This window comes from Xenopus laevis, chromosome 1L (genome assembly GCF_017654675.1).
Source record: "Xenopus laevis strain J_2021 chromosome 1L, Xenopus_laevis_v10.1, whole genome shotgun sequence".
NCBI lineage: Eukaryota > Metazoa > Chordata > Amphibia > Anura > Pipidae > Xenopus > Xenopus laevis.
This window is the reverse complement of record NC_054371.1, coordinates 33,366,970-33,393,368: the sequence shown is the minus strand read 5'-3', so window position 1 is coordinate 33,393,368 and position 26,399 is coordinate 33,366,970. Positions and strand designations below refer to the sequence as shown.

At 40.7% G+C, this 26,399-nt stretch overlaps 1 protein-coding gene across 1 annotated transcript in view; it reads left to right on the top strand.

Moving 5' to 3' along the window:
• The window catches only part of dhx15.L (DEAH-box helicase 15 L homeolog), a 40,664-nt gene extending 14,510 nt beyond the window's left edge, over positions 1-26,154 (top strand). The window contains exons 5-14 of the mRNA XM_041588301.1: positions 1,016-1,234; positions 8,310-8,477; positions 12,163-12,249; positions 12,420-12,569; positions 12,995-13,103; positions 14,243-14,434; positions 17,996-18,118; positions 19,521-19,711; positions 23,318-23,487; positions 24,577-26,154. Of these exons, the coding sequence (XP_041444235.1) occupies positions 1,016-1,234; positions 8,310-8,477; positions 12,163-12,249; positions 12,420-12,569; positions 12,995-13,103; positions 14,243-14,434; positions 17,996-18,118; positions 19,521-19,711; positions 23,318-23,487; positions 24,577-24,694 (1,527 nt within the window). The 3' untranslated portion in view covers positions 24,695-26,154. The remainder of the gene's footprint in view (positions 1-1,015; positions 1,235-8,309; positions 8,478-12,162; positions 12,250-12,419; positions 12,570-12,994; positions 13,104-14,242; positions 14,435-17,995; positions 18,119-19,520; positions 19,712-23,317; positions 23,488-24,576) is intronic.
• Positions 26,155-26,399: the final 245 nt, after the last annotated feature.

Sequence of the window (26,399 nt, the reverse complement as noted above, 5' to 3'; positions counted from 1 at the left end):
AATCATTGTTAAATGTCTGGCATTTTATTTTGATTGTGTTATTCAGATTTTGCGCATGCACTGTTGTGTTGGAGGTCAAAATGCAAGAATGCTTTAAGGCACCTACTACAGAGCAATCCATGTTATGCCCTTAAACATTGTCTAGATTAGAACTTGACGGAAGATGAGCTTCTATTGGAGGCAGCTAGTTCCATAGTGAGATCAGGGCAGGGATTGAATAGGGTCCTCTGATATATTGCCCTGCTGTGTTTGGTGGGATTCCCAGAGAATATTGTGCTAATGCTATAACAGGGCTGACTGGCTATCTGTGCAGAACACCAGTAAATGGTAAATACTGCAACATAATAAACCTGATACTGGCTTGGAAGACAGAAGAAAAATACATAGAGGCCCATTTACTGTATCAAAGGTCGAATTTCAAATTCATGTGAGTTTTTTTGTTTTTTTTTTTAACTCCCATAAACATCAAATTCGACCAATCGAAATTTATTATAAAAATCTAATATTTTTAAACTCGGTTGAATAGTATCGACCTCACAACTTGAATGTCAGGAAGGCTGCAAACAATTCAAAAATGATCCCTGAACGTCTCCCATTGACTTAATCAGCAATTTGGCAGGTTTTGGGTGGCGAATAGTTGAATTCGAGTTCTTAAAGGTCCAGCGTATAATAAATCTTGAAAATCAAATTCATAGTCAAATTTGACAGTTTTGACCATAAAATTCCTCGACTGACAGTAATATTGTAATATGCTGTACTTAAACATATTTTTACTTTAAAGTATATAAAACTTTAATTTTTTTTGCCATTAAGCTTTACAATCTTTGTCATCTTTGTTTCTATAGTCTAACTGAATGGTTCGCTGATTTTTAGCTTTCTCTCTAATTGTTACTCTTACAACATGTTTTTTCATGAGGTTTGTAAAGAGCCTTTAAAGTGTTTTAGGGCATGTTACAGACTTAGAATTTGGGTGATTTAATATCTTTTTTTTTTTTCCTCTCTTACTTTCCCTCAGGTTATAGTTATGAGTGCCACTTTAGATGCTGGGAAATTCCAGGTATATTTCGATAGCTGCCCTCTTTTAACAATCCCTGGCCGAACACACCCTGTAGAAATCTTCTACACTCCAGAGCCGGAGCGGGATTACCTAGAGGCTTCCATTCGAACAGTGATACAGATTCACATGTGTGAGGAGGAGGAAGGAGATCTTCTGTTGTTTCTTACTGGCCAAGAGGTGTGTAAAAGCAGATGTAACAATTTTGATTTGACATTCCGAATTTATGGCTTGTCCCTTTGCGAGCATCATTATAAACTCGGACCAGTACAGGTATGCAACCTATTATTCTGAATGCTCCGGATCTGGGGTTTTCCTGATAATGATCTTTCTGTAATTTGGATCTCCATACCTTAAAGTCCACTAGAAAATCATGTAAACTTTAAATTAAACCCTATATGCTGGTTTTGCTTCCAATAAGGATTAATTATATCTTAGTTTGGATCAATTACAATGAACTGTTTTATTATTACAGAGGAAAAAGGAAATAGTTTGTAAAAAAATTTGGATAACATTGAGTCTACAACAGATGGCCTTTACCTAATTCGCAGCTTCCTGGATAACGGATCCTTTCTCTAGACCGGCCCTTCCTGTCAGTGCAGACACCATGGGGTTAAGTATCCACCTCCGGAGGCAGGACAGAAGAAGAAGAAGAATCTCGGCTCCTCCCCCTTGATATAAGTTGCTTGCTCCTCCTGTTCCCCTCAGTTTTTTTCTTCTGTCCTGCTGGAGGTTAGGACAGCATATTTATTTAACTTTTTATTTTATCTGTTTATTTTTATTATTCATCATTTTCTTCTTTTATTATCTACAAAGAAGACTGATCGAGTGAGCAGGAGGCATCCTAGCTCAGTTCATAGCAGCCCCATTCCGTTTCTCAACTGCCTTTGGCCATCCTCAGGATTGGTGGCAGTATTGGAGGAAGGGCACACTGCTTTACACAGCCTGCCTTCTCACAGAGAACGGCCCTGTGCTGATTCGGGGTGCGAGAGGAACGATTCCTCTGCTGCCCTTCAGGTCGGCGCGCACTTCCGGTTTTACCAAAGGCGCCAAAGTGAGGCGCAACGTGCATGCGTACATCCAGTGACGCGTACTGCGGCCGCCATCTTGGATTTTTACCGCGATCAGCACACAGCTACTCGCCATAGCGCAGCAACGCTGAGTCGCATCAGGTACCCAAAAAAAGTTTAGGTTTTTGCCTCACGTGCTTACAAACACAGCTGTCTATATGTTATATTGGTCAGCGCAGGGGAAAGCACAGCCCTTAGGCTATTACGTGGCTTAATCCCCATCAAGACTGCCAGACTGATGCCTATACGGCAGATCACTCTAGGGGGTATTTAGGTTGTTGGACACAAGCCTTATTAACCTATTCATGCCTACAGGCAGAGGTTCCTTTTTATTTATCACCATCCTCAGAACTGGTGTAGCATTCTAACACACAGGTCCATACTATTAAGGATTGCTCCCACTACACACATTAAGGGTGTCTCCTGGTACAGTTCAGTTACTGAAGCTAGTCTTATCTCTGTTATACAGATACCTCACTATGGATCCACAGATAGAACTGGAAGATCTTAGGAGGGATATGACCACCATTGTCAATACTCCAAAGACAAGGAAGGCAACGAGCAAAAAGGCTCCCAGTCACTTTAAAAAATGCAAGACTTGTAAGCATACCTTGCGTAAAGGGGAACAAGAGATTTGTTTGGATTGCACAGACCCACCTATTTCTGCACCGACATTGTCGCCACCGCATTTGCTACAATCTAATAGTAGTCCCCAGAATGTTGAGGCACAAGATCCTTCCACTTCAGCAAAACCTCCCCAGATGGAGGAATTATTTGATTGGATAAAGTCCACAATACAATCCTCTATGAGGCATCCAATTCCTCATACCAAGAAGCGAAGGGCTCAGATGAGCTTGGATGCAAATTCTTCTGACTCAAGTCACACTAGTGATCAAGATAGTGATCCAGAACCAGGAGAATTATCGGCTAGCGACATTTCCTCTGATAACTCAGATAGGGAACAACAGTATCGTTCACTTGCAGGACCAGACACCGCAAAACGTCTCTTACGGGAAATGCTAGCCACACTCGAAATCAAAGACGAGACAGCGGCCACTTCGAAGGCTGATAGAGTCCTAGGGGTCCAACCACGGCGCTCCAGAGCCTTTCCCATTTTTAAATCTATTTCGCAATTGATAGAAAATGAATGGTCTCGACCTGACCATCGCCTCGCACTAACTCAGCGTTTCCTTAGCAATTATCCAATACCAGAGGATCAGCAAAAAATTTGGGACAAGGCTCCTAAAGTAGATTCCGCTATAGCTCGCCTCTCCAAGCAAACCACACTACCAACAGAGGACGCTGCTTTCAAGGAACCTATGGACAAAAAGATGGAAACCTCTTTAAGGCGAGGCTACACTCATGCCACTGCTATCCTCAGACCGGCTGTGGCATCCGCAGGACTAGCGCGTACGGCTAGATTCTGGTGCCAAGAACTGTTAAAGAATCCTCCTCCACCTGTGGAGTTACAGGAGGAACTACAAAGACTTAGTTCCGCACTGGCATTCCTCTCGGACTCAGCCATGGACACAGTCAGATTGGCGGCCAAAACCAGTGTTGACACAGTGGTTGCAAGGAGAGCTCTGTGGCTGCGGCACTGGTCAGGGGACACAGCCTCCAAACACAAGTTGATTAACCTGAAGTTTACTGGGGACTCCCTTTTTGGTCCTGACCTCAAGCAAATTATTACGGAGGTCACCGGTGGGAAAAGCACATTCCTACCATCCGGGAAGAAACCCAGAACGGATCAACCACACAGACCATACAACAGATCATGGGGTGCGCAAGGACGCTCCTTTCGTACCTCCAGGAGTTCCACATTTCGGAATCCGCACTCAGCGGGTGAGGCCAAGAGGGGTAGACCGGCCTGGTCCAACCAAACACGACAAGCCAGGAAACCAGGACCCCCCAAACCTACCTCTTCATGACTTCCAGATATCAAGTGCAGGAAGGGTAGGCGGACGGCTTCAGCAATTTTGTCCTTTGTGGCGCACCCACATTCAAGACAATTGGGTGAATTCCATCGTCACAGAAGGATACCGAATCCCGTTCAAGACTCTACCTCCTCGCACGTTCAAGCGCTCAACCAATCCGACAAGTATTATCAGAAAAACGGCTCTACTAAACATTGTTTCAGATCTACTCAGCAACAATGTCATTACCAAGGTTCCCTCTTCAGAACGTTACAAGGGCTTCTATTCAAATTTATTTCTAGTTTCAAAGAAGGACGGATCTTTCCGACCGGTACTCAATTTGAAGTCCCTCAATCTCTTTGTGTCCACACAAAAATTCCGCATGGAGTCCATCCGGTCCGTACTGATGTCCATGACACAAGGCTGCTACCTGACAAAGGTGGATCTTCAGGATGCCTACTTGCATGTCCCGATCAGGCCGGCATCCCAACGATATCTGAGGTTTACCATTCTGGACGATCATTATCAGTTCACGGCGCTCCCTTTCGGCCTTTGCACTGCCCCCAGGGTGTTCACAAAGATACTCAGCCCTCTTATTGCTCACCTCAGGCGCCTAGGGATCTCCATCACACCGTATCTAGACGACCTGCTCATCAGAGCTCCATCTTACCAACAGAGTCTCACGGACACCCAGACCTGTGTCACAACTCTGACGAGGTTCGGTTGGATAGTGAATCTCAACAAAAGCCACCTCGTTCCAACACAACGCATCCAATTCTTAGGAATGTGGTTCGACTCATCCCTACAAACCATCGCCTTGACACAGGAAAAGATTCGGACGCTGACGCAATCCGCCCACGTTGTCCGCCTCCAACACACAGTTTCAGCGGAGAAGTGCTTACAACTTCTGGGCTACATGGTGGCGGCGTTGGAAGCGCTACCATACGGCCGTTTCCACATGCGACTGTTTCAAAATCATTTTCTACACAGTTGGAACAAGAATCATCTAGACCTCTCTCAACAGATACCACTCAGCAGGTTGGTCAAAGCTTCGCTCAATTGGTGGACGATTCCACACAACCTAGCACAGGGCAAGTCATGGGCTCTCCATCAGTGGACGGTAGTCACCACAGACGCCAGCCTCACGGGCTGGGGAGCAACTTGGCCACCACGCACGTGCCAGGGACTCTGGTCGCCAGAAGAGTCTCGAATACCTATAAATGTGCTGGAAATCAGAGCAATACGGAATGCCATCCTGCATTGGTCAAGGGAGTTGACAAATCAACCACTCCGCATTCAGTCAGACAACGCCACTGCAGTGGCTTACATAAACAAACAAGGAGGAACACGCAGCAATCGAGCTATGCGAGAAGTAGCTCAGATACTCGGTTGGGCAGAATGCCACGTCCCAGCCATTTCAGCGGTGTTCATCCCAGGTGTTCTCAACTGGGAAGCGGATTATCTCAGTCGACAACAGATAGATCCAGGAGAGTGGTCACTTCATCCGGAGACATTCCGACAATTGGTGGCCAGATGGGGCCTACCAGACGTGGACATACTAGCGTCAAGACACAATTACAAGGTTCCTACATACTGCACCAGGTCACAAGACCCGGGGGCGGCGTATGTGGACGCCTTAGTCATACCTTGGATTTTCAACACAGTCTATGCTTTCCCTCCTCTCGCAATTCTACCACGGATCATACGCAAGGTACGGCAAGAGGGGACGACAACCATCCTCATTGCTCCAGATTGGCCGAGGAGGGCATGGTACTCGGACCTCATCACGATGTCGGCAGCTCCGCCTTGGCGTCTGCCTCTTCGTCCGGATTTACTTACTCAAGGGCCGATCAAACACGGCGATCTGCAGCGACTCCATTTAACGGCCTGGTTATTGAAACCGAGATCTGGCGGTCCAAAGGGTTTTCTGCCAAGGCCACTGACATTTTAATGCATGCCAGGAAGCCATCCACTACTAGAGTGTATTATAGGATTTGGAGAGCGTTCATCGATTTCTGTGAGTCCAGAAATACTCCATGGAGGCATGCCACCACACTGACGATTGTTGAGTTCCTCACTCTGGGGTTCCACATGGGTCTCTCCTTGGCAACTTTGAAGGGTCAGCTATCGGCATTGTCGATCTTGCTTCAACATCCCTGGGCTCGAGATCCGGACATTGTTCAATTGGTGCAGGGCATACGTAAAGTCAGACCGCCTTATAGGGACCCTACACCGCCATGGGATCTCACTACAGTTTTGAATGTCCTTCAAGGACCTCCCTTTGAGCCATTGGCGTCATGCCCACTGAAGTTCCTTACCTGGAAGATGACTTTTCTCTTGGCTATCACCTCAGCTCGGCGAGTTTCCGATTTAGCGGCCTTATCTCATAAAGAACCCTGGCTCATAATTCACCAGGATAGAGCAGTTTTCAGGACAATTCCATCCTTTACACCCAAAGTTGTCTCGGCCTTTCATATTAATGAAGAAATCAATCTTCCTTCCTTATGTCCGAACCCGTCTAATGCCAAAGAGAAGTCATTGCACAAACTGGATGTGGTCAGAGCGGTGCGATATTATCTGGACAGATCCAAGTCCTTTCGAAAGACTGATGCTTTTTTGGTCACTTATGGTGCTAATCAAGGGTCGCCTGCATCTAAACGCACCATAGCTCGATGGCTCGTTGACACTATCAATTGTGCTTACGATATCAGTAAAAAGGCCCGACCCTTCAAGGTCCGGGCACACTCCACCAGAGCTCTGAGTACCTCTTGGGCTCTGCACAATTTAGCTACCCCTGAGCAAATTTGTAAAGCGGCCACTTGGGCTTCATTGTCTACTTTTGTTAAATTTTACAAATTACATGTGTTCCATTCGGCACCTGCAGCCTTCGGTAGGACTGTGCTTCAGGCTGCACTTGGGCACCTCTAATTCTAATCTGAACCCAACCCTGACGTGGGACAGCTTTTGAACGTCCCCATGGTGTCTGCACTGACAGGAAGGGCCGGTCTAGAGAAACAAGGTATTTTTACTTACCGTAAAATCCTTTTCTAGACGGCCTGGACTGTCAGTGCAGTAAGCCCCACCCTTCTGTTCAGTTTTATGGTTCATTGTTCATTGTTATTGTTATTGCATGTTGTGCATATGAATCTCTTGTCGCTCCTCTCTACTCTACTCTCTGTTCTCCTACTAACTAAGCTGACATACACAAACTGAGGGGAACAGGAGGAGCAAGCAACTTATATCAAGGGGGAGGAGCCGAGATTCTTCTTCTTCTTCTGTCCTGCCTCCGGAGGTGGATACTTAACCCCATGGTGTCTGCACTGACAGTCCAGGCCGTCTAGAAAAGGATTTTACGGTAAGTAAAAATACCTTGTATATTGTATAGTCTTTCCCTTCCATAGCAGTTGGCTTCCTTTAAAATTTCGAACTGTCTTTTTAAATCATTTCATACATTGTATCCAGTGACAGCCATATGATTCCAGGTTATCGCCCATTGACTGGGACAATGTGCAGACTGTGAAATTTAATTATTGATTGATTTATGTGCCTACAGACCTTCCTGCCATCACATTTCAGTACTGGTGTCATGACTGTGTTCTGCCCTCTGAGAAACCTATTCCGTCCCCTTGAAATGTAGTATAACCAGCAGCAATGAAACTTTGCCACAAGGATAGTCTGTAGGGCAGTTGGTAAGGAGTAATAAGTTGGGACACGTTATACTGGGGGCATTTAGAGCATTTAATTATTTTCTATCAGGGATTTTGTCGTGATTTTTAAACTGCAAATAATTCACTCTACAATGTAAAATGTCATTCCTAAAACCAATATGGGATCTGTTATCCAATGCTCTGGACCTGGGGTTTTCCGTATAACGGATCTTTACGTAATGTGAATCTTCATACCTTAAGTTTAAATCATGTAAAAATTAAATAAACCCAGTAGGCTGGTTTTGCCTCCAATAAGGATTAATTATATCTTAGTTTGCATTAAGTACAAGCTACTGTTTTATTATTACAGAGAAAAAGGAAATTATTTGATTATAATGGAGTCTATGGGAGACGGCCTTTCCGTAATTCGGAACTTTCTGGATAAGGGGTTTCCGGAAAACTGATCATACCTGTATACATAAATTATAAATATATAAAGCAAAAATAACACACTTTGTGAAGCCTGTTATTGCCACCTGCTGCCTTTCGTTGACTTGAATAGAAAACAAAGGTAGAGCAAGCCTTAGAGTGAGATTTGTCCTTGCTTTTTTTTTTTTTCTGTTAGGAAATTGATGAGGCGTGCAAGAGAATCAAACGGGAAATCGATGACTTGGGCCCTGAAGTTGGAGACATCAAAATCATTCCTTTATATTCAACCCTCCCACCCCAGCAACAGCAAAGAATATTTGAGCCACCACCACCCAAGAAACCTAGTGGAGCAATAGGAAGAAAAGTGAGTCGTGAGATTTCAACTTCTTGACTGCTAGTTAGTGCCTAATTGGTAACCCCATTATGAGGATATCAATTTTCTGCTAAAGGAGCGGTTCACCTTTAAGTTAACTTTTAGCATGTTATTGAATGACCGATTCTAAACAACTTTCCAATTAGTCTCCATTACTTATTTTTTTATAGTTTTATAACTTTTTTTATTTTATTTAATTATTTGCAGTCATCTTCTGACTCTTTCCAGCTTACAAATGGGGGTCACTGACCCCATCCAAAAAAACAAATGCTCTGTAAACATTTTATTACTCATCTTTCTACTCAGGCCCTGTCCTATTGATATCCCAGTCTTGTATTTAAATCAGTGTATGGTTGCTAAGGAAACTTTGACCATAGCAACCACGTTTCAGAAAGTGCAAACTGGAGAGCTGCTGAAAGAAAAGCCCAGCCCGGCGGTTGGGGACCCTTGCTGTAAACTGTTCTAAATTGATACATTTAGTTGATACATTTCTTATTAGTCCCTGTTGAGCAGAATCTCTGGGTTTCATTACAGGCAGCTGTTAGAATTGATACAATAGTTGCTAATACTCCAGAGATGCTGCTGAGAAATGGATGAACTAAATGTTGTAAAATTGTAACCGTTCAGAATCTGCACCTGAATTACTGAGCTGCCAGACTCAAAAACCAGAGACACGAACATTCAACTTTACACTTAGATTTTGGAAAAACAGTTAAAAAATAAGTAATGGAAAGTAATTGAAAAACGTCTTTATTTCTGGGGAACAATCTGAAAACTGAACTGAATAAAGTGTTTGGAAGGTGAACAACCCCTTTAAAAGTGAACACCTTTAAGTTTCTCCTTTAATCTGTAACACGTTGAATGAAATTTTCCGCAACTTTATTTTTTCCTTTACAAAACCTAAACCAACTGACCCATGATTTCAAATGAATAGCAGCCCATAAAATTGGAGTTTGTTCTACTCTGTGTGATTCAGGTGTGTTTGCTGCAGATTAATAAAAGCATGTTAAGATTTTTGTTATGGCAGTAAATTAATTTAAACCTCATCACAAATGCAGGTATGTCCGTGTAAACTATCCATTAATGAAATGGTCATGCTGCAAACAACAAACACAGTCCGTGCTTAGTGCTGCAGACTTGTATTTTAATCCTATAAGGCCTGACCAGCGTTTTATTATTATTATTCAGCTTTTGTCCATATTCCATAATTGTCTCTGAATACAACATTGAGAGGCACATTTATAAAGGGTCGATTGAGAGGCACATTTATAAAGGGTCGAATTTCGAATTCATGCGAGTTCTTTAAAACTCCCAGAAGCTCGAAATTCGACCATTAGAAATTTATTGAAATCAAAATTTCTCAGCTCAGACGAATTGAATTGGCCTAATCGAATTGAATTCAAATTAGAAAAACTCGAATTGAAAAAAAAAAAAATTTTTTTTTTCTCTGAAAAACAAAAACGCGAATGTCAGGAAGGCTGCAAACCAAATCGATTCCTGGAACTCTCCCATTGGTTTATACAGCAATTCGGCAGAGTTAAGATGGCAAATAGTCTAATTTGAGTTCTTAAAGGGCCAGAGTATGATAAATCGCGCGAAATTCTAATTAAAACTCAAATCGAGTTCACAGTTCGAATTTGTGAGTTTTGACAAAAAAAAAAAAAAGAATTTGAATTTTCACTTCGACCCTTAATAAATCTGCCCTCTAGGGTCTTTATTTTAATTACTCTGCATTTACCACTCTCATCTGGGGAATACTTTGTAATTCAGCATGTTCTCATTCACTAAATCACTTCATCTCTTAATCACACACTCTTTATTTGGATCAAAAGCTGACATAACTACCTGGAATATGTGGTCTGTGGGTAGAGAGTGGGGCATACAAAGACTCTCGAACTCTTGGTAAACACATGGGGGGGATTCACAAAAGTGTAGAGTAAAAGTGGTGGTAAACTGGAGTAAAATACTTTCTCTATATTCACAAACAGAAATCTGCCTAAATTCCAACTCAACCGCCACTTTTCATATTTTAGTGAAAGAAATACGGTTTACAGACACTTTTATAAAATTGTCTTTTGAACGGCATAAAAATGAAGCAAAAACTACATTTTAAACGCCATTTTCTCCCGACATTTTAAAAGCTCAGTATAACTCTTCCCCATGTGTCAAATTGCTCTGCTTTGGTTCAGCCAATCCTCATTTCACACCTCTTGTAGGTGCCCCATTGGGGAATCATTCGCATATTAATAGGGATTCGCATTTTATAGTCGGGGCGGGGCACAAGTTTGTGTCTAACCCTATAGGTGTAAAAGCCTCCTTAACAAAACAAGTAGAAAAAAAAAACGATTAAACAAAAAGTATGTTTTGTACTATTTTATTTGTAAAAAGTTTTTAACTCACACTTGCATTATTTTACTAGTTTTATCTTCATGAATGAGGCAATATTAGCAATTTGAGTGAATATATTATCTAAAGGAAAAGTAAAGCCTCCCAGCCATTTTTAATTTTAGCAGCAATTAGATACTTGAGCTAAGATAATAAAATATATTTATGATCCAATTCCCTATATTATGCAGAATAGAATTTCTCGTATTTAGACCATTATATCTTGTTACAGAAGTGGAATTACACAAACATGTAGGCAGATTTAGAAAGCTTGAAAAAAAAAAAAAAAGATTTATAATTTTCCTAGGTAAAATAAACCCAAAAAATACCAATTTGATGGCTGCCTGACTGGTGTAGTAAGAGCTAAAGACAAATTCAGGAAAAATGTCGTGCAAAAGACAAAATCTAAAAACTGTCTGTGTTTAAAAGACAAATTCACAAAAGTGGAGATAAAGCTTTGTGAATTTGGTGGGAAATCTGACACTTTTAGCTCCTTTTATTTTGTCTCAATATTTTGTGAATTCCCTCCCATACAATTTGTGCAGGTACCACCCCTCAGTACAGTGAGTTGTACGGGTTTATCCTCTCAATTCTCTTTCTCTACGTATTGATGTGCACTGCAATTACATTAAAGCGGACCTGTCACCCAGACATGAAAAGCTGTATAAGAAGTCCATTTTCAAATTAAACATGACATTGAAATTCTTTTTTTATTAAAGCATTCATAGCTGTTGTAAACTCGTTTGAAAATCTCAGCTGTCAATCAAATATTACCTGCCCCTTCTCTATGCCTTAGACATAGAGGCGAGGCAGACAATTACTTTCACTTTCCATTCAGCACTTCCTAGATGTCACTGCTCTCCCCACATTCCCCCATTCTCTTTACCATTTAATTGTGTAACCAGGGCATGGGGATGGACATCAGGTCCCCCATTCTGGTAAACAAACAAGATTCTGAATTGATACAAGGCTTGTCTTAATAACAGTGTCCACAAAATGGCTCCTGCCTGCTTGCTATAATTGAGTTCCCAGACTGATGGAAACAAGATTCAAATAATTTATATAGTGTAAATAAATTTTTAATTGTTCTTAACTAATGTGATAATATAGGATTTGGAATCATTTTTTCAGATGACAGATCCCCTTAAACTGTAATGACCATAAAGAGGTTAGAATTGGTTAAAAGCAATAGGAATTGGCATTAATACTTTTAGCATGCATTTTAAATTCCAGTCTTCCTTGCAATATGTTGCTAGTATTAAATCAGTAACAATTTTTTTTCCCTCCCCAGGTCGTAGTTTCCACTAACATCGCTGAAACATCTTTAACTATAGACGGGGTTGTGTTTGTGATCGATCCTGGTTTTGCCAAGCAAAAGGTACTGTTTCATAGCTACCTCCCCAAATCCTACCCACCCCCTTTTTTACATGTACCAATGGAATGTCTTATGTTTTATGCATAAATGTAGCAATGAAAACAATAGAAGAGTATAAATTGTGTCCTTATGTCATACTGGGCTTTTCATTTTTAAATTTTTTTTTGTAATAGGTATATAATCCTCGAATTCGAGTGGAATCTCTCCTGGTTACTGCCATCAGCAAAGCTTCAGCACAACAAAGAGCCGGTCGTGCTGGTCGTACCCGTCCTGGCAAGTGCTTCCGGCTTTATACAGAGAAGGCTTACAAAACGGAAATGCAGGTGCATTGCTTTATGTAGAGCATTAAGTGTTTGTGTTGGATCTCTAAATGTTTAGATCATCCGAATGACCTTTTTAAAGGAAATCATATGGTAAAGGTGGACCTGAGCCTTATGTTTATAATACTTTCAATATAAAATAGATAAGCTGTGTAGAGTGCAATGGTTGTAGTGCCTAATTGTGTCAAATGTTCATGGATTCCACCGCTCTAGGTTTATAACCTATATTCTAATGAAATGGGATATTTGCCGCCTATTTCCTATTTTTTGTAGGCGTTTATAGATCCAGACTTTGTGTGAGAATATGTATATACTTTTATCGCTCCTATCACATATGTGACGCAACTATTGTGCTCCATGAGCTGATGATCATACCATTCTTGCTTTAAATGGAATGCTGTGCTAATTTCCATGTATTTCTTTCACAGGACAATACTTACCCTGAAATATTGAGGTCCAATTTGGGTTCCGTAGTATTGCAGCTAAAGAAACTTGGCATTGATGATTTGGTTCATTTTGATTTCATGGACCCTCCAGGTGGGTAATGATTGTGTACCGGCCATAGAAGTTCTGCAGTAATATCATTAATCTTCTGATGTTAGAGAATGGAGAGTCTAGGTTTTGTAGTCTTCAGACAAAGAGGCAAACTATCTGTCGGCCAATATGACGTTCTTATTGTATAGAGCTAAGGAATATGATGGCACTTCAAGGAGAACTAAACCCCCATCCCTCCCTGCACTGTGCATAAATCAAAAAGATACCCCTGAAAAAAAACTTGACCCTAAAATGCAGAGCAACAGAGTTCTGCCTGTTCGCATTCTGTTCCTTTCTCATCACCGACACAAAGCCTGTGGGAGAATGTGCATTCCTGATTAGGCCCTGCTATGCATGCTTCCGCAGGCTTCATGTCGGTGAAGAGACCTGAAAGAAAGCGAACGGGCAAAAGATGGCGGCCAGGAACTCTGCTGTGCTACGTTTTAGGGTCTGTTTTTTTCAGGGGCACATTTTTGACTACTGCACAGTGCGGGGAGGGAGAGACGGGCTATGTTAGGCAGTTAAAGGAGAAGGAAAGGTAAAACTAAGTAAGCATTATCAGAAAGGTCCACCTAAATATACCAGTAAACCCTCAAAGTAATGCTGCTCTGAGTCCTCTGTCAAAATAAACACTGCATTTCTTTCCTTCTATTGTGTACACTTGGGCTTCTGTATCAGACTTCCTGCCTTCATCTTAAACCTCCTTGCCCCGGGCGTGAGCATGTTCAGTTTGCTCCCCCCCCTTCTCTGCTGTAAACTGAGCTCAGAGCTATGAGTGAACAGGCAGAGACTCCGCAGGAAGTGATGTCACATCAAGCTAATACTGCAGCTGCTATCCTAAACAAACAGAGAGCTTCTAGAGCTTTTTACTCGGGTATGGTAAAGCATTCTACAGAATAAATATAGCATTCTAGCTTGAACTATTGCAGCTAATCTACTGGCAATAAAATGCCTCCGTAGCTTTCCTTCTACTTTAAGGGGGGTGCTTTTATTACTAGGTGGGGTTTAGTTCGCCTTTGGTGTTACACACACAAACATATTTGTGATTGTATGCCTCTTCAGACCATCTGTTTCCAGTCATAACTGTAGCAAATGAAACAACTGATGATTGGATTGCTTAAAATGTTTTCAATTTGTTTCAGCTCCTGAAACTTTAATGCGTGCCCTGGAACTTTTGAACTACCTAGCTGCCTTAAACGATGACGGAGACCTGACAGAGTTGGGATCTATGATGGCGGAATTCCCACTGGACCCACAGCTGGCCAAGATGGTTATCGCCAGTTGCGACTACAACTGCTCTAATGAGATCTTATCCATAACAGCCATGTTGTCAGGTAATAGTAGGGCACATAATGTTCAAGCATCTCCTCCTAAAGGAAGCTGAAAGTGCAAGTAGGTAGCTGGGTAGGAAAGGAGCTGTGTAAAGCAAGAATAGGATTGGTGGACAAGAAGATTCCAGCTGGCCAGTGTTTATGCCTCATAGAGGTAATGTCCTGAAAAGGGCTCTGCATGCTAAATGGTGCAGACTTTGTTCTTTAGTTTTTAATTTTGTATAGTTCCTGTTTTAAATCTTATGGGTAACAAGTCTAAATGGCCATACATAGGCTCCTTTATACCCAGTTGGCAGATTGTGTCCCTCCAATGGAGATCTGGCCATAGACCATTGGCATGCTGACGTTGATCTATTTCACTAGGCCTGCATAAATAACTATTAATAATAATAATAATAATAATAATAATAATAATAATAATGATGTCTCACTGTGGGTGAGTCCAATCAGGCAAAGATCTGGTAACCTCGGCTAACAAGTGGATGTTAATGTGTGTGGCCATAATAACTCTTCTGGAGTAACACTGTTCTTTACATGCCTCACATTTCTGTCCATAAGTGATGCTGAACACTGATTTGCTATTGCTTACCAATGGACAGATGAATGTGTGGGACATTGAACTAATACTAAAAGCTTCTGAATCAGGGATGTCTCACTTGTGCTGTGACATCCAACAGGAAACGCTTGCAATCATACCATTAATAAAGAGTTTTCCATAGAAAAGCACAATATTAGTGTTGAGGGTTACGGGAGGAAATGTTTTTTTCTACCCAGACCTTGTTTCAATTATGCTATCAGGTTACTTAATTCATTTGATTAAGAATGAGCGGCAAAATATAACTTTTGTTTCCCCCCTCAAATTCAGATTTTTCAGGCTCAGAGCAGATGGGCAGGGCAGAATCTTTGTTTTTCTAAGTGTGCTTCTGTGGAGGTGGTAGTAGCATAGTGTATTCATTTTGTTATCTTTCATGCACCTAAAGGCATTGTTTAAAGGGGTTGTCCAAACCTTTTTTTTTTTATTCTTCCAGTTCAATTGTTTTCAGATTGTTCCCCAGAAATGGTCTTTTTTTTTTTTTCCCCCAATTACTTTACATTTTTTATTTTTTTACTGTTTTGACAAAATTGACCCCCCTCTCCCCCCAGAGCTGCTTTAGAAGGTGAAAATGACACTTTACACTTCAATATCAGAAAAAGTTACACAAAAAATAGTAATAAGTAATTGGAAAAAGTCTTTATTTCTAGTGATCTATCTGAAACCAACTGAACTGAAAAAAGTGTTGAAAGGTGAACTTCCCCTTTAACTTTGAGTCCAATCTTAGACATTCTGAATGCCCCAGAACTTGCTAATTATTGAGCTCTCATCCGCCCCGCTGTGTGTGTTTGGGAATGCAGCCTACTGTGTGCACCACTGGAGATAAAGCCCACAAGTCAGTATGAAAATTAAGGGATAGTCACTTTTATAAATGTCCTTGCTGGGCTGCCTCCTATTCTTTAAAATCTTGGAAATTGAGGAGAGCACTCCAAGTGCATGTCACATGCTGAGAAAAGTCTTTCATTGTCGACTACCAATACACGACATGTTTCATGGCTTATGTGCACTTGATAAAGGCCCGAAACATGTCGTATATTGGTAGTCGGCAATAAAAGAATTTTCACAGCATGCAATATGCTCTTTGAGTGCGATTCTAAAGCATTTATTTCGGGATATAGCTGACCCTATCGGGGAATGTTGCACTCCTACACTGGGTTTGATTAGCAGTGCATTTGGATATCCTATAATGCTGCTTCCTATTCCTCAGCATTCCCTTGATATAAGGGTACATACCAGCGGATTTTATCCGTTGCATTTTTGTGTGTACCACTGCACATAATGTAGTATTGCTTGAATACTGCCCCATGGATCTGTACTCGCAGGAGCAAACACCGATGCTGAATGCAGAAAATGTAAGCAAGTCTGATGGTGCGCCACACAAGTCTGTGATGTAGATATGGTCATGCTAATGGCATATGGTCTACTGAGCAGCTTCAGAGCCAAAACCATGCAGTCAATATAAGCCCCCCCCCCATTTCTTTCCATACGCTTGACAATATTTGCCTTAAAGGACATGTAAAGCCTACATTTTCCTACCATGTATATAAGTTGGGCACATCTCTTCCACCCAAATGGCATTATTTTTACTGAATACATTTCCTCCGTTTGCCAGCGTCCTCACATTTTCCCAAAGCAAATAGCAGCTTTCATCCGGCGGCCTTTTTCCCTTCTACACATAATCAGTGCATTTATATCTGCAAACAGCACAAATGCGATGTAAAGTTTAAGCAATTAAAGAATGCAGGCTAACACAGGCAGAATTTACTATAACAAGTCCTGCTTGGATTGAGCACTGTAATGGTTACTCTGAGATCAGGAGAGTGGGTTAGAATTTAAAAATAGGAGCGGACAGGTAGAGCAGAGTTTCTATGGGAACCAGCAATGCCATCTCTTCATTGGCTGCTAGACTGGAGGGTGTGTTTAGTAATCTTAAGTTGAGAGGAACTGAGCGTGCTCTGTAGCCATCAGCCAAAGGAAGTTCCTGAGGGAGGGGGCAGAGTGGGTAAGAGGAGCAGAGGAATCCTAAGTGATTAAGGGGATGCTGCAGCCTTACTATTAACCTTTTAACAACCAGAGTGGCAGGTATTTAGAGATTTCAAAGAGGCTCTTCAGTGATAACATTTTTGCCAGGGGGGTTTACATGTCCTTTAAAACATGGCAGTCCATGCAACTATCTTGACATGCCTGCCTGTGGTTTCTGTAAGCAAGTGGGTAGTTTCAGATGCTTTGGCACTGTGTTGCTAGGATACCTAAACATGGCATTCATTGTGCCATTATCCTGAGACACCCCCCCCCCCTCATATTTTACTTGCCCCTCTTGTTTGGGTATTCTTAAGATATTATGTGAAAGCAGTGTATTGTTTATCCTTGCATTATGGCAGTCCTTTTCTGTTGAACAGTTGATCTGTGCGGCATTTCAGCTTCAGTGTTTGCCCCCAGAATTGTGTATGTGTCTTTTTCAAATTCACTACTACTGCCACCACCACAGTAATTCAACCTTTGCCAAGGTTTTTTTTTTTTTTTTACTTTGTTCAGTCCTAAAACTAAAACCTTTTTGTAGCAATATCCCTTGTGAAATGGGGGGACTCCCCGATCATGCCCAGCTGCATGTTTTATACTTTGGCTATCCATTTCAAATTATTCCGATCGATCCTGCTGTCCCTAGATAACAGCCATTATTCCTAACTGACGTGACTCAAAGCTAGCGAGCTCCCATGATGGCTGTGTTATGTTTATAACTTGGCTAAGTTCAGCATATACATAATCAGGTGCTTGTTAGTTTTGAACCCCTCTTGTCTTCCAGATGTGGTTAGGTGTACCAAAGAGAGGTAGTAAACAGCCCATGATGCAGTTGGAAACCTGCCCTGCCCTATGCTCTGTGAACTGACCTAGCTAGGCCTTGTTCCTCTATCAGTGAATGCGTGACTCATCGATATGGGCATTTGTGTTGGGCCCATACCAACCTTGTTTAGTCCCACAGTGTTTCATTCGTCCCACGGAAGTCAAGAAAGCTGCCGATGAGTCGAAGATGAGGTTTGCCCACATCGACGGTGATCATTTGACGCTGCTGAACGTATACCACGCTTTCAAACAGAGTGAGTGCACTTTTATCTCTCATTCTCGTTTAACCTCTGTAGCTAAAATGTGAGTGAGCTTGTGTCTGCAGTGATATATGTGCAAAGTGGTGTAAGACGTGATAAAGTAGCCTGGGCAAGTACAGGTATGGGATCCGTTATCCGGAAAGCTGCACATTACAGAAAGGCCGTCACCCATAGACTCCATTTTTTCCAAATAATCAAAATTTTTAAAAACAATTTCCTTTTTCTCTGTAAGAATAAAACAGTAGCTTGTACTTGATCCAAACTAACATATAATTAATCCTTATTGGAAGCAAAACCAGGCTATTGTGTTTATTTAATGCTTACATTATTTTCTAATAATAATACAGTATGAAGATCCAAATTACAGAATGATCTGTTGTCTGGAAAAGCCCAGATCCTGAGAATTCTGGATAATGGTAACATACCTGTATATAGGTACCCTGTTATAGTTGGGTTGTCCTTTTTAATGTGGCTGTTAAGGGGATCTAAATGTTTGATTTAAACTTAGAGGGACAGAAACATGTATTTTCTATTTTTTTTTTTTTAGTTTGTGTTTTCTATTTTTAGCGGTTTTCAAAGTATTATCAGTTTTATACTGCTCGGCAGGCTTCACCTCAGCAGCTGGGAGCGAGGGAGCAAAATAGAGGGAGAGAGAGGGAGCGAGGGGGATTTAGAGGGAGCGAGGGGGAGTTAGAGGAAGAGAGGGAAAGGGTGTGTGCATCTAATTATCAATGCACTTACTTGGTTTGGTTAACCATAGGGTTGCTGACTAAGTTAAGCCAACCTCCTGGTATTGGCAGTAAAAATATCTCAAAAAATAGAAATAAAAGTATATTGCAAGTGCCCAGAGAAGCACCCTGAGTAAGTTGACCTTTAAATATTTTTTAGGGTTTAGATGCCCTTTAAGTACTATGCCTCATGTTTATTTACTCTGTCGTGTCCATGGCTGAGGCAAAATGCTCTTCAAGGGCCAATAAATGCACGATAAACACCAGCAACTAAGGTGAATATTTTCCTTTCAAATTAAATAGCTAGATAAAGTAATTGGAAAGCAAAGGAACTACCTAAAAAATAAACAACCGATTTAGGTGTTCTCTGTGTGCAAATGAACGTCACGTCTGCAGGCATGCACTTGCTCAGAAAGGTCTAATGAACTTGGCAGCTCTATCCATGGCTCCTGTAGTTTCAGCAGCAGAGGAGGATGATTTATTTTGTTTATCATTGGCTAGCTTGATATGCACAAGTGCCGCCATCTGTAACGCAAGCACCTTATAACATTATCATCATTGGATACAAAAAAAGGTTTAAAACAAGTTCCTTCTCTGTATAAAAGATTAACTATGTTCTGTTTATAAAAATCAAGGTCCCTTTTTCCCCCTTTTTTGTCTTCCTCCAGATCACGAGTCATCTCAGTGGTGTTATGACAACTTCATTAACTACAGATCCCTGATGTCGGCAGACAATGTACGGCAGCAGCTGTCACGAATCATGGACAGATTTAACTTGCCGCGAAGAAGCACCGATTTTACAAGCAGAGATTATTACATTAATATCAGGAAAGCTTTGGTTACTGGTTATTTTATGCAGGTACGTTAAAGGGATTCTGTCATGATTTTTATGATGTCGTTTTTATTTCTAAATTACACTGTTTACTCTACAATATAAAATGTCATTCCTGAACCCGCAAGTGTATTTTAATTGTTGTAATGTTGGTGTGTAGGCAGCCATCTCAGGTCATGTGCTTTCAGAAAGAGCCAGCACTTTAGGATGGAACTGCTTTCTGGCAGGCTGTTGTTTATCCTACTCAATGTAACTGAATGTGTCGCAGTGGGACCTGGATTTTACAATTGAGTGCTGTTCTTAGAACTACCAGGCAGCTGTTATCTTGTGTGAAGGTGGTCATAGACATAACAATTACGATCTTTCTTGGAAAAGATCTTTCCAAGAAAGATCGTTCGTTTCAATACACACGTGTTCAGATGAATCGTCAGATATACAGGTAGAAACAATAGAATTGTATCTGATGATTCAGCACTAACAATGGCTGATGTTTGAGTCCCTTCAAAGGCACTCGATTAAAATTTTCCATCCAGACCATTGGTCGAGCTGACCTATCCAAGTCTTCTGTCGATATCGGGAGTCTTTTCCCACCATACACGCACCGAATGTTGTACGATATTATCTATGCGTCAATGGCCACCTTTAGGGAGCTGCTATGTTGTTACCTTTTCATTGTTATGTTAGGCTGCTGGGGGAGGGAGGGGGTGATATCACTCCAACTTGCAGTTGAGAGTGACTGAAGTTTATCACAGCACAAGTCACATGACTGGGGGCAGCTGGGAAACCGACAATATGTCTAGCCCCATGTCAGATTTCAAAATTAAATATAAAAAAAATCTGTTTGCTCTTTTGAGAAACTGATTACATTGCAGAATTCTGCTGGAGCAGCACTATTAACTGATGAGTTTTGAATTTTTTTTCCCATTACCATATCTTTAAAGCGCAAATCTTTATGGTCTTCCTTGTGCAATATGCAGCCCATCTGGACGTAGAACAGCACATCCCAGCATCCCCGCTGTGTTGGTGGAATTCTGGGAATTGCAGTCGTACAACATCTAGAAGGTCACAGGTTGTCTAGCCCTGCATTTGGTGGAAGTTAATTAGTATAGTGAGCGGGGGAAGCTGTGTGAATTATTAGAAGATGCTTAATCTGCATCATACTCTCTTCTAGGGATTCATTTGTTAGTGCAGGAGACTTTTAGAATGTAGGCAATTAACTTGAAAAATGGATCTTGTCTCCACAAGTGATGGGGAAGCTCCTCGCCTGCATGTTTACTCATGTTTGTGTTTGCTATTGAGCTTCTTGTATAATCTGATTAAATCTCCCAGCATCTGGCACATTGTCAAGCATGTCACCTCCGATACAGCCGATTCGCTTGATATGAAAACCTGCTGTTTTTCCTAGGAGTTTCTTGGGGAGCGTGGGGGAGTAGGAGCTAGGGGTTAATTATAAGATGCCTTTAGCTGTTTGTGATTAGTCTGTTGTTGCACTGTCTATAAGCAATTGTCCAGGCATATTTGAAGCATGACACAATTATACATTGAGAAGCGGAACCAGGTTTTGTATCCAGTACCTAGACCTGGCGTTTCATTGTATTTAGGGTATGATTGTGCTCTAGAGATCACTTATTTGTTTAGGATCATCAAGGACTTAAAGGAGAACTATCGCGAAAATAAAAATTTAATAAGCTTCAGCATACTGAAATACGAAACTAAATACAATCAATGAAAAATTCTATACTGTTTCTGAAATAATCAAATTGATCTTCACTATTCCTCTCCCCGCATCTGTTTCTTTTCATTCTGTCTTCATTCAGGAGTTGGGTATCTCATGAATGATCCAATATATCTTATAGGGGGGCTCCTTTTGCCTGGAAGATGTGTTAGAGCTCATTCTATTAAAATCACCAGAAATCCTGTCTCTCTACATGCAGAATTTGTGCAAAAGGCAGTTATTTTGTTTGTACTGAAATCCGTTATTTGAGTGAGCTCTAATACATCTGCTAAGAAAGGGAGCCCTCCTATAATATATATTGGATCTAACTGTCAATGAATATCTGACACCCAACTGCTGCATGAAGACAAAATGAAGAGAAACAGATGCTGAGAGAGGGATAGTGAAGATAAACTTGATTATTTCAGAAACGGTGCACAATTTTTAATTTATTGTATTTAGAAGTATGAAGAAACTTTTATTAAATTTTCATTTTCGCAATAGTTCCCCTTTAAGCTTGCAGTTTCTTCATGCATGAATCCATCAGTAGCTGTCATCTACAAGGTTCCTGCCATCGATTTGAGCCTGCATAGGGAATTAGGGAATTTTTGTGCCCATAGCAGATATATATTGTTAATGTTTAATGCTCTTCTTAGTACTTCCTGTTCTATGTCTATTTAAAAATGTAATTTAATATTTTAAATTTAAAAGTCCCTTTTCTACCTGTGTGCCTGTAGCTTTTTAGTTGCATGCATTCAGGATCCTTATACAGAAGTATTTTTTTCAGCATTACACCGTTTTGCATGCTTTTACACCTTGTTTTCAGCTTAAAGTGGAAGTAAAGTCTAAAATAGAATAAGGTTAGAAATGCTGTATTTTGTATACTAAACATAAACATGAACTTACTGCACCACAAAGCCTAATCAAACAAATCATTTATGCTTTCAAAATTGGCCACAGGGGTCTGTCATCTTGTAATTTTGTTAAACATCTTTGCAAGGCTAAGACTGTGCACATGCTCAGTGTGATCTGGGCTGCTTAGGGATCATCATAAATTATCAGCACAAGTCAAATAATATCTGCCAGAAGCCAATACAGCAAGACTGATTAATAATTAGAATATACAGACTGCACTGGGTCCTGTGTTGTCATGTAATCTAATGTGGATTTTATAGTTTTTGTATTGTTTAATATAAACTTTCTCCAACTCTGCAGAACCAGTGGCTGCAGCAAAATAATCCTCCAAATAGAATCCCAGTTTATCTCTTTAAATCAGGCTCCATGATCTTTGTCCCTGCAGCTGGAGTTGGAAACTGTAAAGAGGATGTAAAGGCAAAAATAAAATCCAATACAAATCTCTAGACAGTCGCTGACTGCTCTACATTGAAACAAACAAAACTGCTTGAGTTCTGCATGGCTGGGAAGTAAGGAGGGGCTCCCCCTGCTGTACATAAGTATGATTGTTTCCCTGCAGAGCAGTTAGGGACCATCTGACAATTCCTATCCACAGCAGTAAATGAAGGGAGAATTTCACTGCATACAGTCAGGTTTCTTATAAAAACAGTACACATTTTTTAATTAAAGTATATTGGAGATAGGTTTCTTTTTCATTAAAGAAAGTATTATTTTTTGCCTTTACATGCCCTTTAAGCACTAACATGTGCAGAAACTCATTTCTTGTCCGATTGCTGAAACATTCCAAAAACGTTTCACCAAACAGAGGGTTTTGGAGGTTAGTTGTGCTTTCTAGAATCTGTAGTGCAGACTGACCTATCATGATTAGAGAAAGGTATTACCCATGTGCCATAGGCTTAAGTATCAGACCCAGTGTAGAACTATTTCACAACAAAATGTGACTGTTTGGTAAATTGTTTTACTTATAACAATGACTTTAATTTTTGTATTTTTAATTTCTCCAGGTGGCACACTTGGAGAGAACTGGTCATTACCTAACGGTGAAAGACAACCAGGTGGTGCAGCTGCATCCCTCAACAGTTCTCGACCACAAACCCGAGTGGGTCCTGTACAATGAGTTTGTACTCACAACAAAGAACTACATCCGCACGTGTACTGATATAAAGCCGGAATGGTAAGTCGTAGTGATTTCCTGACATTAAATCAGCCAACTGGAGTGGTAGGCAGTAAAAATCATAATACAGGAATGGGACCTGTTATCTGAGCTTTCTGGATAACGGGTTTCTAGATCCCATACCTGTATCACATTTACCATGGTAAACCACATATAAACTATAACCCATACAACTCATTGCATAGTTTAAATATATATACCCCGGCCTTCATTTTCCAGATAACACATCTTTCCAAAATGTGGGTCTTGATACCTTAAGAAAATGATTTAAAGGCTGCTGTTGCTTCCAATAAAGACTAATATCTTAGTTTGGATCAAGTACCAGCTACTTCTGCCATTGACTTCTACATGAACTCGGCAGGTTTTAGGTGGCAACCTATTGAATTCGAGTTACTTCCAGTGTAAGGGATGATAAATCTCGGTTTCGAAATAAGAGCTGCTGATTGTAAACACGAAAAGTTTTGACCAAAAAAAAACACTCAAAAACTCAATTTGCCTTACCTTAGTAAATCTGCCCCATAATGTATCAATTTAGAACAGTTTACAGGGTCTGTGACCCCCCCCCCCAGCTGCTTTAGAAAGTGTAAAATGATCAATATTAGAAAAAGTTACACAACGAAAATAGAAAGTAATTGGAAAAAGTCTTTATTTGTGGTGAACAATCTGAAACCAACCGAACTGTTGTTGGAAGTAGGGATGCACCGACTCCACGATTTTGGATTCGGATTGAACCCCTGAATCCTTTGCGAAAGATTCGGCCGATTATCAATCCAAATCCTAATTTGCATATACAAATTAGGGGTGGGAAGGGGGAAAACATGTTTAATTCCTTGTTTTGTGACAGTCACGCGATTTCCCTCCTCACTCCTAATTTGCATATGCTAATTAGGATTCATTTCAGCCAAATCCTGCTGAAAAAGGTTGAATCCTGCCCAAATCCCCAAGTTGGAAGCTGAACTTATTTGACACTTAAAAGCTTGTCTTGTTTTTTTCCTTTGTTTTTTTTTTTAGTTTTTTTTTTTAACTTTATTTCTGGCTTTACAAATTCTGTGTTATGTTTTCCTCACCAAGTCAACATTTCTTTTTCAGGTTGGTGAAAATCGCAGCTCAATATTACGACATGGGCAACTTCCCTCAGTGTGAAGCAAAGAGGCAATTAGAGCGCATTGTGGCCAAATTTCAGACGAAGGAATATTCACAGTACTGAGTCTTTTGTTTTAGCTTGTCTGAAGAGCAGTTTGAGCGAATGAAAGAAGATACATTTGTATACTATGTCGTGGTCCAGAGGCAGCCTTTATTTGAAAGCTTTTTAATTTTTCATTACAGTAAATATTACGTTCTTGTTTCATAAATTCAACATTTATGGCTCCCCTTTGTGTCGACACCGTTGCTTGTGCTGGAACAGTTAATCGGAAGTAGTTCTATATATAACATTGTTATAGGCATTTCTTTGGAAATGTTTGAAAGTGCTTCTAAAAAATAATATATATATGTGTGTGTGAGGGTAACCTGCGGCTCTCAAGATGGTGAATGGAAACCCGGTGACTCCCAGGGGCTTATTTATAAAGGAGTGAAATATTTTACACCCAAAAGTGCTTGTAAAAAAGGTATACATATAATGCCATGAATTGTGAGCACAGAATTGCCTTTACAAACTTGCATCCAAAATCCCACCATTATTTGTCATGGTTTCATACGTGGCACAACTTTATTGAAATCCATGGATCAAATGGGAACTATCACGAAAATTTAAATTTAATATAAGCTTCAGCATACTGAGATAAGAAACGTTTTAAATACAGTCAATTAAAAATGCTGTAACGTTTCTGATGCATGTGCAAATTAGGGGTCGGAAAGGGGAAAAAAATTTACTTCCTGACAAAAAGTCATCCCTTCCCTTCTTACCTGACACCCCCCAGTCGGTGCCCCTATCAGCAGAAAACTGCACCGGCCCGGGGTTATACCAGCGAGCACCGCAGAGTGATCTTCTTCTGGCTTCTTCTTCTTCCTTCAAATCTCCCGGAGCAGACGCATGCGCAGTAGAATGAAATAGCTACGGGTTTGACTTTTCATTCTACTGCTCATGCGCAGCCTCGAGAAGAAAGAAGCCGGAAGAGGATCACTCTGTGGTGCTCACTGGAATAACCCCGGGCCGGTGCAGTTTTCTGCTGATAGGAGCACCGACCCAGGGTTTCAAGTAAGTAAATATAATCACTTGGGGTGCATAACATTTGGCACCCGCAAGTAGAAAATGCCTTTCCTTCTCCTTTAAAGAATTTCTAGTGTAAAGAATGACTTAAAAGTATCAGTATCTGTTCTTTTTAAGCCACATCCATTAAGCCTATACATAGACATAAAATCATTACACCGCTTGATAAATCCATTGTGCACTACGGTGTATAAAACAGCACGTTTGTCTGTATTTTAATTCCTTCTACACATGATATAAATGCCCCTTGGTATGGCCTGGCCCTTCACATACATTATCTCAGTGCCGCAGGTTGCACATCCCTGTATATGATCAGACTCATTTTCCGCATGATTGTTGTAACCGTTGACATTCCTTTTAGAAGTTGGTGAAAAATGTTACAACTGGTGCATCTGTAAAACCCAAACATCAGCCTCAGCACTGGGGCACCGGCTTCAATAAAGTCTATTTATACAAAACTCTTCATTTGGCTTTTATACCGTTTATTGCAGCCGCAGAAAGTGGAGTTTTTACTGTAAGCGTCTAATTAAATTACATGTTTAACTATACAATCTATTTGTACCTGAAATACATATATCTATATTACTTAATTTGTAACTTTAAATCGGCGGTTCACCTTCAAGTTAACTTTTAGTATGTTATAAAGTGGTCAAAGTAGGGATGCACCAAAGCCAGTATTTGGGATTCGTCCAAATCCCCGAAT